The 12,547-nt window shown below is 41.7% G+C and overlaps 1 protein-coding gene across 5 annotated transcripts in view; it reads right to left on the bottom strand.

The window, feature by feature from the left end:
• Positions 1-12,547, bottom strand: part of CDC42BPA (CDC42 binding protein kinase alpha) — a 336,523-nt gene that overhangs the window by 49,685 nt on the left and 274,291 nt on the right. For 3 of the 5 annotated variants that reach the window (XM_074949164.1, XM_074949160.1, XM_074949163.1), the window contains exons 22-23: positions 7,826-7,864; positions 560-679 (exon numbers count right to left, since the gene is read on the bottom strand). In XM_074949164.1, the coding sequence (XP_074805265.1) occupies positions 560-679; positions 7,826-7,864 (159 nt within the window). The remainder of the gene's footprint in view (positions 1-559; positions 680-7,825; positions 7,865-12,547) is intronic. The other 2 variants (XM_074949162.1, XM_074949161.1) reach the window with 2 other exon arrangements.

Raw genomic sequence — 12,547 nt, 5'->3', positions numbered from 1 at the left:
TCTGCTGTGTTAATAAAGAAAAGACTTATTCATTTAGTGTGGTTTAAAACTGCTTGGTCTGTACTGAAAGAATCAGTCCTAATTTCCAACTTTAAATTTTCCCCTTCAAAAATCAACATTCTAACAAGGAGATACAGGCCACATTATTATAGTTATTTAATACTTTGCCCTAATATGGTTATGCAAGTGATTCAGAATGAGTTATTAAAGACTACAGTATAATGTAATTTTTAGCACAGACTTTTTAAATATATACCATGACTAAAGAGGAGTTATTAAAAGAGACAGTGTGCACTTAACAATTCATTCCCTGCATACTCCCCAGCCCAATCAGATGTATCCCGGGTAAAATTTAACTTGCTCTAAAGTGGAAATTCCCTGCGGTGTAGAGAACTCATGTTTAAAGGCTTAAAATGGTGCACAGTCCTTGATGGGGCCTCTGCATGTGAGTGAATTTCAGCCTAAACAGAAGGACAAACTCTGTTTGCAGCAGTCATTTCTGTATAGAACAAACTCTTAGTTTGTAAGTAAAACGTCAAAGCATCAGCACAGAGATTACCTCAATTGGTTCAATGTCACTAGCTGTGGAAGGAGACCTAGATCTTGAATGGAGGCGAGACTTGATATCTTCATCCCGTGAAGGAGTATTAGACAATGTAAAGTTCTCAACTGAATCAATCTATAGAAACATGACAGGGAAAAATAATTGAAAAAAAATCACTTAATAATTCACTGTTCTTCTCAAACCAAGATATGGAAACAGCAGAGTTCCAATGAGAGAACAATACACTTAAAACGTTAAACATTTTTGCAAGAGATATACAACTCCAAGAATTAAATTTCCTTGTATGTGAGTATTTGCAGACTTCAGTTGCACTATTCACATGCTTAAGTATAAGCATGTTCCTAAGCATTTGCAAGTTCAGGACCTTAATGAGTTCTTGAGAAGGCTGACTATGCAGTCCTTTCAAAGGCCAAATCAGGATATTTTCAAACACTACTCTTTCTGGTCCATGTAACGGAGTGGTCACCCCACTCCGGCCCCTGCAGGGGTTAAACGCAGCCCTGGAGAGGGCTGGGAAAAGCTGAGTGAGTAGCTGACCACAGGTGTGGCCAGCTCAATCAGGGCCCAGCTGGCCCTAAAAGAGGGCTGTGGGCCAGAAGCAGAAGGAGGAGTCTCACTCTAGCCCTGGAGGGAGAAGGGCTGGCTGCCTGGCAGGGGCAGGGGCAGGGGCAAGGGCAAGGGCAAGGGCAGCTCCTGCCTGGTAAACCCCCAGGCTGAGGCCTTGGTGAAGGCCTAGACAGGTACTGGGGTTGCAGAGGTGCAGCCCAGGGTTAGGCAGAGGCAGCTGGTCCTAACCCCCCTTGCCAGTGATGAGTGGCCATTAAACTGCAGTGTGCCCCAGTGAGTGGGGGCTAGATGGTGACTGGCAGTAGCCACTGAGGCAAGGTGGGTATAGAGGGTTGGGGTTCCCCTGGGAGGGGAGACCCAGAGCGTGGTGGGGTACTGCTGGGGCAGCACCCAAAGGTAAAGGGCACTGGGGTCCAGGAGGGACACAGGGCCAGCGGCAGGTGAGACACCGGCCTGCAGAGGGCGCTCCAACACTGGAAAGAGCTAATTCCCAGACGACCAGCAGGAGGCGCCGCATCGGTGAGTTGTCGCTTCGTTACAGTCCAACTCCTGTAACTAGATTTGCTTGTGTGGGCCCTAGATATTTGAAATCCCATTGACAGCAGTGGGTTGCTGCACAGATACAGAGAATCCAAGTGAAGGATTGGGGCTCTAAATGGAAGGAAGAGCTAAATGTTTAAAATTGGAAAAACAGCTGAAAAAGAAAACGCAACTTTTCTAAAGAAACACATTTTAGACAAAGATGTATGAAAAATTTGTAATAAAGTATATTCTAGAGTATTTCACTTTTGAGGATTCTTCAGGTTCTAATTATTCACAGTATTTTGAAAGACAATACAACAAATTTGTCTGTTACTGCAAATGCTGCTAAATTATATGAAAAAAATCCCCTGCCAAGTAAACTTAGTAACTTACTACAAAATTGCTAAATACTATGTTTAACAATCAGAGGAAAAAGACCGAGCAAACTACAAATTTCCTTTGCTAGGGAAACCACTGTTTCTACAGAAATGGCTGTTTTTTGAGGATGTAGGTGTATATAATTTGAACTGCAGGAAAATAAAGCCATCCCGAGTATAGATGCAGCTCGTGCAAGGGGGCTTTTTCTTGATTCTTAATATTGTATGAGATGCCGACACTCAATCCTAACTGAGCTACCAAGGTTTTCTAAGGAGATGATTCTACCGCCACAGGGCACAGAGGCAAGACTACAACTCTCTATTGTGTAGCACTGGACCTTAGTCAATTTACCTGAAAATCTTAGACAGAAGCAAGTCCTCACTGAAAAATGAAGGTTACTAGCCTGTACCCAAAGTTAGTCGAGATGGAGCTGCATACTTACACTTAAGGGTACTGCACCACCTTGAGGTCCTTGCAGTAGAACCATCTTCTAGCAGTGTCAGCTAGAGCACTCCTGGCACACCTAGGGTGAGACTATGTCAGGGGTTGAGTGCCCTCCCCACCTCAGTTTCTTTCACTGCAAAGCCAGAGACCCAGAAAACAAGGACTCTGACAAAGGGGAAGGCAGGTAGCAAGTGTGAATATGCAGAGCCATTTCAAAGAACTCTGATTACTGGTAAGTAACCTTCATTTCTTCTTTGAGTGGCTCTGCATAGTCTCACTTATGGGACAGAAATAATAAGCAGTGCTGAAACAAACCTGGAGGCAGGAACAGAGGCCTACTTGAATAGAGACTGAAGCACCGTCGTGCTGAATCCTATGTCCACCCTAGAAATCAAGTCCAGAGCATTGTGCTTGGTGAAAATATGCACCAAAATCCTAGGTTGCAGCTTTGCAGATTTCAACAACTGGCCCCTGCCTAAAACAGGTGAAGGACATAGCCACAGCTCTAGTGGAATGCACTTGAATTGCAGCAGGTACGGGGCCTTTTGCTTTTGTATACCATTCAGCGGTGTATTGTTTAATCCACCAAGAAACAGTCTGGGAAGAAACCATATGCCTCATGTGGCTTTTGGCATAAGGCACAATAAATCTGTAAGATTTATGAAAACTTTTAGTCCTCTCTAGGTAATAGGTGAGGGCCCTTCTGGCATCCAAAGCATGTATGACAGATTCTCCTTTATTAGAGTGAGGCTTAGGGGAAAAGACTGGCATTGTCTGACTGATGTGAAAATCAGACACCACCTTATGTAAAAATCTATGATCAGATCTGAGAACTACGTTGTCCTTAGGGAAAGAAATGAAGGGTCCATCAGCCACAAGGGCATTCAATTCACATACTCTCCTGGCCTTCATGATAGCTATAATATCTGTTCTTCAAGTATTCCAGAACACAAAGCCAATATAGAGAGGAGTCAGAATCTCCCTTCATCCATGCCTGAAATCTGGACCACTTTAGATGGTAACAGTTTCTCGTAGATTGTTTTCTAGAGTTAACTAGTATGTCCTGCACAGATGGAGAACACAAGTGCTCAAGAGCAGACCAAGTCAAAGTCAGATTGCTCACACTATCTTGTGAAGAGACTGTGAGCCTGGATGAAAGATCCTGTGTCCTGCTGGGATAGGAGATCTGGGGATAGTGGAAGATGCATGAAAACTCCGCCACACAGTTGAAGGAAATCAGTCAACCACTGCTGACATGGCCTAGCCGGGCCAATCAGTATCATCGTTGCCCTGTCCTGACATACCATCCTTACTACCTGGATCAATGGAGGGGAGTGGACCTTCCCCAGTGTAGAAGGAAGGCATCTGACAAAAACTGACTGTCCCAGCCTGCTCTGGAACAGAAAAGGTGACATTTTTTGTTGTCTGGTTGCAAAGAGGTCTATGGCTGGTCGACCACAGCTGGAAAACAGTCTCAACCAATTGATCCTCTAAAGACCATTTGTGCACCGGGGAGTTGTCTCTGCTGAGATGAACGGCAAGTACATTGCTTTCCCCTGCTGGATGCAGAGCCATAGGGTAAATGTTGTGACGAAAACACAAATTTCACAGACTTATCTTTGAACACAGAAGAGCAGAGTGAGCACCCCCCTGCTTGTTGATTAATTCATTGCTGATGTATTGCCTCTAACCACTTACACAACCCTCTCCTGCAGGTGATGGAGGAATGATTTGAGAGCCAGACGAACAGCTCTTAATTCCAATACATTGATGTGCAGGGTTTTCTCCTGAGCAGACCAGTGCCCTCGAACTGTCAGATGTCAGAGACAACTGTCTCTTGGTCTCTCTTCTGGAACCAGGGCTGTGGCATCCAACCATATGGTCGTTGCTTTGGCCCTGTGCAGCCTCACAGGCTTTATTGAGGGGGCCTCGGGAATTGGATTTGATCCCAGTCAGGAGTGCTACTTCTTGGAACACTTCAGTCCTTTGTTGGTGGGAGCAACAGGGGCCAAGGCTGGTCTTTTTGACTCTGGATCGGAAGGTTACTTAGAACTACAGGGTCTGGCCTTGAGGGCTTCCTCCAGGAGAAGGAGCTGCAGGCGAGTCTCCCTATCCTGTTGGGCTCTGAGAGAAGAGGCCTTCAGATTGAACAATCAGAAGGTGAATACCTGAGGCACAACGCGTGGTTGTTGGGTGTTCGGAAGACAGCTGGGCAGGAAAGACACCTTTTAAAACCTGCCTTTTTCTGCTTCTTCAGTTCTGCCATAACACAGAACCGAAAAAGAATCACTAACTGACTAAACTAATAGCTAACACTATCTAAGAAGAAAGAAGCTCCGGCTCTGAAGAAACCAGAGAGGGTCGCATCTGTTTGTGGCATGCAGTTGGAAGGAACAGAGGTGATGATGGTGCCCCACCCCCTATATAGCCTTGCCCTCAAGGGGCATGAGAGTTCTCTAGCTGACACTGCTAGATAATGGTTCTATCTCTAGGCACCACAAGGTTGTGCAGTACCCTTAAGTGGGAATATGCAGAGCCACTCCAAAAACAAGATGTGTCCACTGAGTTGAACTTTCCTGTATAAATATATTTTTAAAAAGTAGGCTGACTAGGTAGCTGCTTTTCTCTGTTAGCAACTAAACTACTACACTATAAATAATGGGGAGACCAAAGGTGTTTGCACTAGGCTAGATTGTTGACTGTCTTTTCTAAAAAAAAATGTTATCAAATATCACAATTTCCCCATCTTTCCACCAAATAATGCCTTGCTAGGTCAGTTGGGAATGGCCACCCTGGTAATCAAAAAAATAATTGCCCAGCAACAATAGGATGGAGTACCACAAACGAGAGAACCCTTCAGGAAACATGTTACATTTCCAAGCTGCCCTTCTTGAACATGGATAAATGGTCCTTTCCATCTAAAAATATACTCACAGTAGTGAACAGGTGTAATTGTAGAATTTTTTTAAAACTAGTATGAGGGTGTGCTCTGGTTTGTAATTTTTACAAATGCTTCAAACTGTTTTAGAGAACTCTTGGTGGAGAATGTTCTTCATCTTAAACTCAAGATGGACAAAGGTTTCTACCAGTTATGATGTATGTGTTCTCTTTCCATACTGAAAAGTAAAAATTCCTACTTACCAATATACCTGTTCGCTACATGTAAAAAATATATTTCCAGCATTATGGCAACAATTAGCAGTAAGCAAACTTTTTTGTGCTCAGATTTACCAGGTGCAAATTATAACTCCAAATCTTCACTAATGTCAGAAACTAATGATACCTTTAAGTAATAATATCCCCAGCCATATGACAATGGTGCTATAGGCATTTTAAATTATTTTGCAAAATCCAAATATGAATTGCTTGGGTCTCACTCAATCCCTACCACTGATATTTAAAAACAAAACAAAAAAACCCAGCAATTAATTGCAGGAGAAATTGGCAAGAGACAGAAATGCCATCCTTTTTGTAGTTAAATTTGGAGATCTAATCTGGAGTTTCATAAATATTTCAAAATATTCAGAAAGAAAGGAATATCTACTGGAGAGATAAGGTTACCTTGCAACCTAATATTTGCATGCAGAAGAACATCTTCAGGGTACATCCTTAAATGATAAACTATTTGCCACCAATGTAGTAGAATTTATGAAACTTTTCTGGAAAGGTCTACATAGTTTTGTATTTAGGAAGTTATCTACTGTGTTAAAAGAAATGTTTATTACTGCACTTATGAAATTGAAAAATTAACTTAGGGCCTGATCCAGCACTATGGAAAGTCAGTGGGAGTTTTGCTATTAACCTGAATAGTGTAGAAGCAGGGTCTTAGTTTGTTGGATGCTGCAGTATTTCCAAAGTTTAGTTCCAAACAAAGTGGATTCAGGGCTTGTCTATATGGTGAGGCAACGTGCACAGCAGGAGTGTGTATTCTAAAGCACAACAACTTATTGTGCACTGACTGGCTTGCATAGAACCTGCAGGTGCAAACTAAAAGTTCCCTCCTGTGCTGAAACAGTATTAAGTTAAAATACGCTAGGGAACTTTTAGCGCATACCAGAAGGGTCCACATGGGCCAGTTACTGTGACATAAAGTTCACGCCCTCGTAGTGTATATTGCCACATCGTGTAGAAAAGCTCTCAGTAATGTCTAGGCCCGAAGCTGGCCACATTAAAATTCTTCAAATTAGCCCATAAACTCTATTAACTATTAGATTATCTAAAGCATGTGTTGTATCACCAAACTGTGCAGCCCTTAATCATGCAAGCAGTCTTGCTGACTTCCACAGGACTACACATGTTTAAGGGTTGCAGGACTGAGCCCGTGGGCCCCAATTCTGTATTTAAGTTTGTATTTAAATCCATCCATATCCAACAAAGCACTAAAGTACATGCTGGACTGAGATGGACTTCTAAATCAGAGCCATAGTGCTTAAATAGTAGATATTGTACCCTGTAACGGGGTTGGGAAAAATTCTGTATTTTTAACTGCAGCTAACATATTATTTATTTTATTATTATTATTAAAGAGATCAAAAATCATTAGCCTAATCATCAAATATTAATATAGGTGGTTTTTCCAGTACTCTATGACATATTTAATCACAAAGTGGAGTGAGTTCAGGACAGACATATTACTCCTTGTTGGGTAATGCACCTATCCCGAACACATTCTGACAACACTTTGATAGGATACAATCGTGTGTGTTATATAAATTTTCAGAAATGTTTATAAATCCACCAAAGGCTTTAGATGCACCTCCGAGGTTGAAGATATTTAGCATCACATATTATCATGGATGTGAGTTTCTGCTTCTACTGGCTATTACAATTTACTTAAATTATTACCTGCTTAGAATTCTATTTTTTTTTTTAAAAGAAAACATCTCTGGGCCATGATAGTTCCTAAATATGCCCCCTGACTGCCAAACTTCTGCTTTCTATGGGAAATTCCTGTAAAATACCTCCCAAACACTTTCAGAATGCAGTGGAAGCAAAGAGGCTCTCATTTGAATCCTGCTCATCCTCCTGTGCTGCTATCTGATCAGTTTTCACAATGAGCTTTAGTGACTTTCCCTTTCGTATCAAAAAAGAATTAAACCCAAAGCACCATCTTTAGTTACTGTGGTATTCTGGTCACAGAAATCTTACCAAATAAAGCATTCCTAAAGCTTTGTACTCATAGCTTTAAAACAACAAATAGCGCAGCAGCAGCGGTAACAGCAGCACAAGACATGCAGTAAGATAAATACACAAGCTGTAAATAGTCAACATAGGACAGTCTACATTAAACAAAGGCATGTACACCACAGGCAAAAATAAAGGACCACACAGAGTAAGACAGCATCTTACACGTCTGCCTTTGTTAGCTGGAATACAGGAAGGAGAGCGCTTCAACAAAGAAAGGAGGAAAATGTGTTACAAAACTTAACACAAGGGCACACGCTAGCTCAGAATTTGTCACTATGTTACTAGACAAACTGTAGACATGTACAAATATTTTTTAAAATAAATATTTCTAAGACAAATATTTTGTACATATTTTGGGGATGTTACTCATAAGGGAGAACAACACGAGGAAAAACATAGGAAAGAAACAGTTATTTCAAATCCTGTAACTTTACGGCAGACAATAATGCTCTACAGTGTACACTACATTAGACAACATATGCATGGCTTCCACAATAAATACCTTTATCATCAGTAAAAGATGGATAGTTTCTTCTCTTGAAGGCCCAATGTGTTCAGTTTAAAATACTATTAAGAACCACAATTCTTCCAAACCTAAGGAATTATCAATGTGTGGGTGCAGCCAGGGTCCTCACTACAGAATGCGGCAAAAAGCTATTAAGTAATTAACTATGAAAGTTGTGGATCCAGTTGATACAGTGGAGGCTCATGAGTGCCAGAGTCAATGTTCCATGTGTGGGAGTCCAACTGAAGCCAAAGGGTATTTTAAGCAAGGATTGATAGAAGGATAGGACTTGAAACACCAGCTTCAGTCACTCAGGAGGCAGACACATTTCATTTACAATTATTTAAGAATGAAAAAAATATCTGTTCCAATAAGTAGGGCAAATGCTTGCAAGGGCCACAGTAGGTTACACTTAATATGAAATATAAAAGTGATCACAATCACTACCCTTAAAACATAGCCCAAGTTGCTATTTGATATGGGGAGGGGCATAGTGAATCATCAGCACAGTGAGATGTTTCTCTTCCTCCTGAAGCATCTGCAGGCTCCAGTCATAGGCAGCTGGAGCGCAGACATCTATTTTGATTTTTCTCCAATAGAACTAGGGAAATTATAGTCTTCTTTGTTGGTACAATTAGAATAACTACAATCATTCATAGTTTGCTATAAACATTTCAATTATTTGGATGGCAGAGATTCAAGCAGAGCTCTGCCCGTGTATGTAAATAGATAATTTGAAAGCATATATTTAGTGAGTCAAATTCTAAAGTGATTTACACCCATGAAATTACATGGTCTTCAGTGGGCTTTCAAAGGGTGTAAAATGGGAGTAAAATTTAGCTCAGTATCTTGGTCCCTAAACTATTACCAGCATTTTAGGGGGAGCATGGGGTTACTGCATGTCTAGGGAGGAGATGATACAGGCCCTTAGCAATATCTGTTGCTGGTCCTACTCAAGAGAACACCCCATACGATACTGCAGCAACTGCAATCTCCTGAGGAACTCTAGCTAGCGGAGTTGATTGGGTAGGGGGTGGTGGCAGGTGAAGGTCTTTGGTTTTGGAACTCACACTCCTTCTTGGTTTGACAGGGTTTAAATTTGATTCCCTTCAAGTCATGCTACAAAAACCTGCCATTGTTCTTCCAGGCTATTGTCAATCAGGGAGACTGAATGGGGAATGGAGGCCATGTCTAGGGTGATAGTGGTATTTTACAAGACTCCTATTTTACTTATTTAAGTTCTGTTTGATATATACTGAGATAAAACTCGTTTAATAGGCCTAGAGCATGGAACTGAGCTACCTATGAAGAATAATGTATTTATTTTCTGTTTAACCTTTGTAATTCAGAGAATTTTTTAAGGGTGTTGCTTGATAAATTAGATAGCATATTTACCTTGTGCAAATTCAGATATGCCCCTCCAATTAACATAATTAAGTTATTTAATGTATGACACTTTTGTTGTTGGCCCTTTCCCACAGCAACCTCTAGGCTACCCTCATTCATTATTAATTCACTGTAGGCAATGGAATATGAAGAGGTACCTGCTACATTCAGCAGCACAATAGGTTGGTTCTGTCTGGGCATAACTGGAATGTTCAACTTCAGCAACAATCCAGTAGTTTATCATATGCATTAAAAATTAACTAGAGGGGCTAATAAAAGAGAGTGGGAAAATGTTATGTTCATTCTATGGTGAATTTTGACTTTTTGAATTCTGTTTCCATTCCAAATTAGAATGAAAAATCACAACTTTCTGCAGAACATTCTGAAAATTTTTGATTCAGAATCATCAAGCTGTTTGTTACATTTATATTTAATATTTCAATATTATTGTAACTAATGTCAATATTTTAATATAAAAGTTGAAATGATAAAGTTAAAATGAAAAACTGCAACATTAGCAAAATTAAACAAGAAAGTCAAAATATTTTTTTCAACTTTTTCCCCACTAAAAATTTTGGCAAAATCTGCATGTTCCTGCAAAACATTTAAATTCTGACAAAACTGCATTTTTTGATGGAAAACTGTTCCCCTAAATTTTTTTTTTGACCAGCTCTAGCTAATAACTAGTTGGTATACAGGATAATGGCAGGTGAAATTAAGTAAATATCTCACTTGTCTGCGATGGCTTCTATCCTCACTTGGAAAGATGGTGACTTCTTTATGCTTCTTTGTAGAGTGAGAAAGTACTCTCTCTCTATGCTACCTACATTATCCTCTGTCCCTCCTAACTACTGTTCTAAACTGTACTCTTGTCTACTGTAGATTGAGATGAGAGAACCTCCCACTGAACTGAGCCTGAAGACCCAATGATGAATGTCTCATGTTTTGTATGTTAAGCATTAAAATGTTAATCCATCCAACTTTAACAACATATACAGTGATATCTAGAGTCCTGCAAAGCACTGCAAGATCAGCATTAGGAGAAGGTTAAATCTTGGTGGACCAATCAAGAAGACATCTTCTAAGGCAGTGGTCACCAACCAGTAGATCGTGATCAACTGGTTGATCCTGGAGCCTCTGCTAGTCAATCGTGATCTCCAGCCACTAAAAGTCTGGCGGCGTGGGGCTACCTGCCCAGGCCCCGCACCACTCCCGGAAGCATCTGGCATGTCTCTGTGGCCCCGGGGGGGGGGGGGTGTCAGGCAGCTCCACATGCTGCCGCTGCCCCCCAGCACAAGCACCCCGGATCCCATTGGCCGCAGTTCCCAGCCAATGGGAGCTGCGGAGTCAGTGCTGGGGGGGCAGGGGCAGTAGCAGTGTGTGGAGCCACCTGCCGCCCCCCCCCCCCCCGGGGCCACAGAGTCATGCCAGCTGTTTCCGGGAGCAGCGTAGGGGCCAGGGCAAGCAGGAAGCCTGCCTTAGACACGCTGCACCACTGACCGGGAGCCGCCTGTGGTAAGCGCTTCCTGGCTAGAGCCTGAACCTCGCACGCCCTCCTGCACCCCAACCTGCTGCCCCAGCCCGATGCCCCCTCCTGCACCCAAACTCCCTCCCAGAGCCCGCACCCCTCATCCCCTCCTGCACCTTCACACCCTGCCCCAGGCTCAGCCCAGAGCCCCCTCCCACACTCCGAACCCCTTGGCCCCAGCCCAGAGCCTACACCCCCTCCCTCACCACAGCCCACTGCCCCAGGCCGGTGAAAGTGAGCGAGGATGGGGGAGAGTGAGCAATGGAGGGAGGGGGAAATGGAGTGAGCAGGGTGGGGCCTTGGGGAAGGGGCGGGGTAGATCCTGGGTTGATCTTAAAGTCAAAAGTGATCTTGTGCGTAAAAAGGTTGGAAATCACTGCTCTAAGGCAAGTTAGCCAACAGTGGAACACACACAAACTGTACTCATTTGACAGTTGACGCTGCACATGCCACAAGATCAACAGCTTGGCATTTTGCACTGTTGTTATAATGTTACAGCTGTGATGTGAACCAATGGATAACACACCCAAGACTTTGCCAGAATTATGCTGGAACTATTGTAAATGATTATTTTTTCTGAAAGATGCATAAAATGCCTTTTTGCCTGCATAAGGGGAAATAATATATTTGATTTGGTTGCAGTATTTGTGAAAAATACACAGTCTCTGCTTTAACAAATATTTTATTTATTTATTGATGCCTTTCAGAACTAAGTTTACAAGCCCAGCAGCAGATTTTCGTTTTCTCATCTCCTTCCTAAGGTCGGCCATATTAAATGTGCTCCCAAACATTTATTTTATTACCCTTCTACAATGTTTTGAAAAGGGAGTGGTGTGTTTTTTTTAAAGATCATGTTTCTCAGTCTATATTAAAGAGCAGGTTGAGCTGGGCATTTTCATAATGCTCTCCCACAAAGTAGAATGCTTCTTTAACCCAAACATAGAACCATAAACAGTCAGGATAAAAGTTATCATGACAAAGATTACTTTGGTGTCTCTAGGCATAAGGATATTTCTAAGATGTCAGAAAAGCAATCTTTCTGGTTTGCATAATGATAATATAGACTACGGTCTAATACTTCTAATGGGGTACCACAAACATACACTCACACAGTATGTGCTCTAACCATAGGAATAAACCATATACAAGAGAAGAAATATTTTTAAGAATTTCTGTTGTGAAAAGGATATTATCAGGATACGATTATACACTACATCCTCTTTCTTTCAACATTCTTCATGGACTCCCACTTTCAATTTTATAATGGTGTTTTTACACCACAATTAATTATTAGGCATTTTAATGCAGCTGAGACCATAACCTTATATCAAACAGTGTTATAATGTAGAGTTCTATAAAGAGGGCAAAAGGTGCCTATTTTGATACAACACTTCTAAGTATTTAAATCTACTAGCCTACTACTTGGGTCTGGAAAATAAATAATGCAGTCAATTTACAGCTTTTA

The sequence above is a fragment of the Natator depressus genome, chromosome 3 (assembly GCF_965152275.1).
Source record: "Natator depressus isolate rNatDep1 chromosome 3, rNatDep2.hap1, whole genome shotgun sequence".
NCBI classification, from domain to species: domain Eukaryota; kingdom Metazoa; phylum Chordata; order Testudines; family Cheloniidae; genus Natator; species Natator depressus.
The sequence above is the reverse complement of the archived record's forward strand: the minus strand, read 5'-3'. Positions and strand labels throughout refer to the sequence as shown.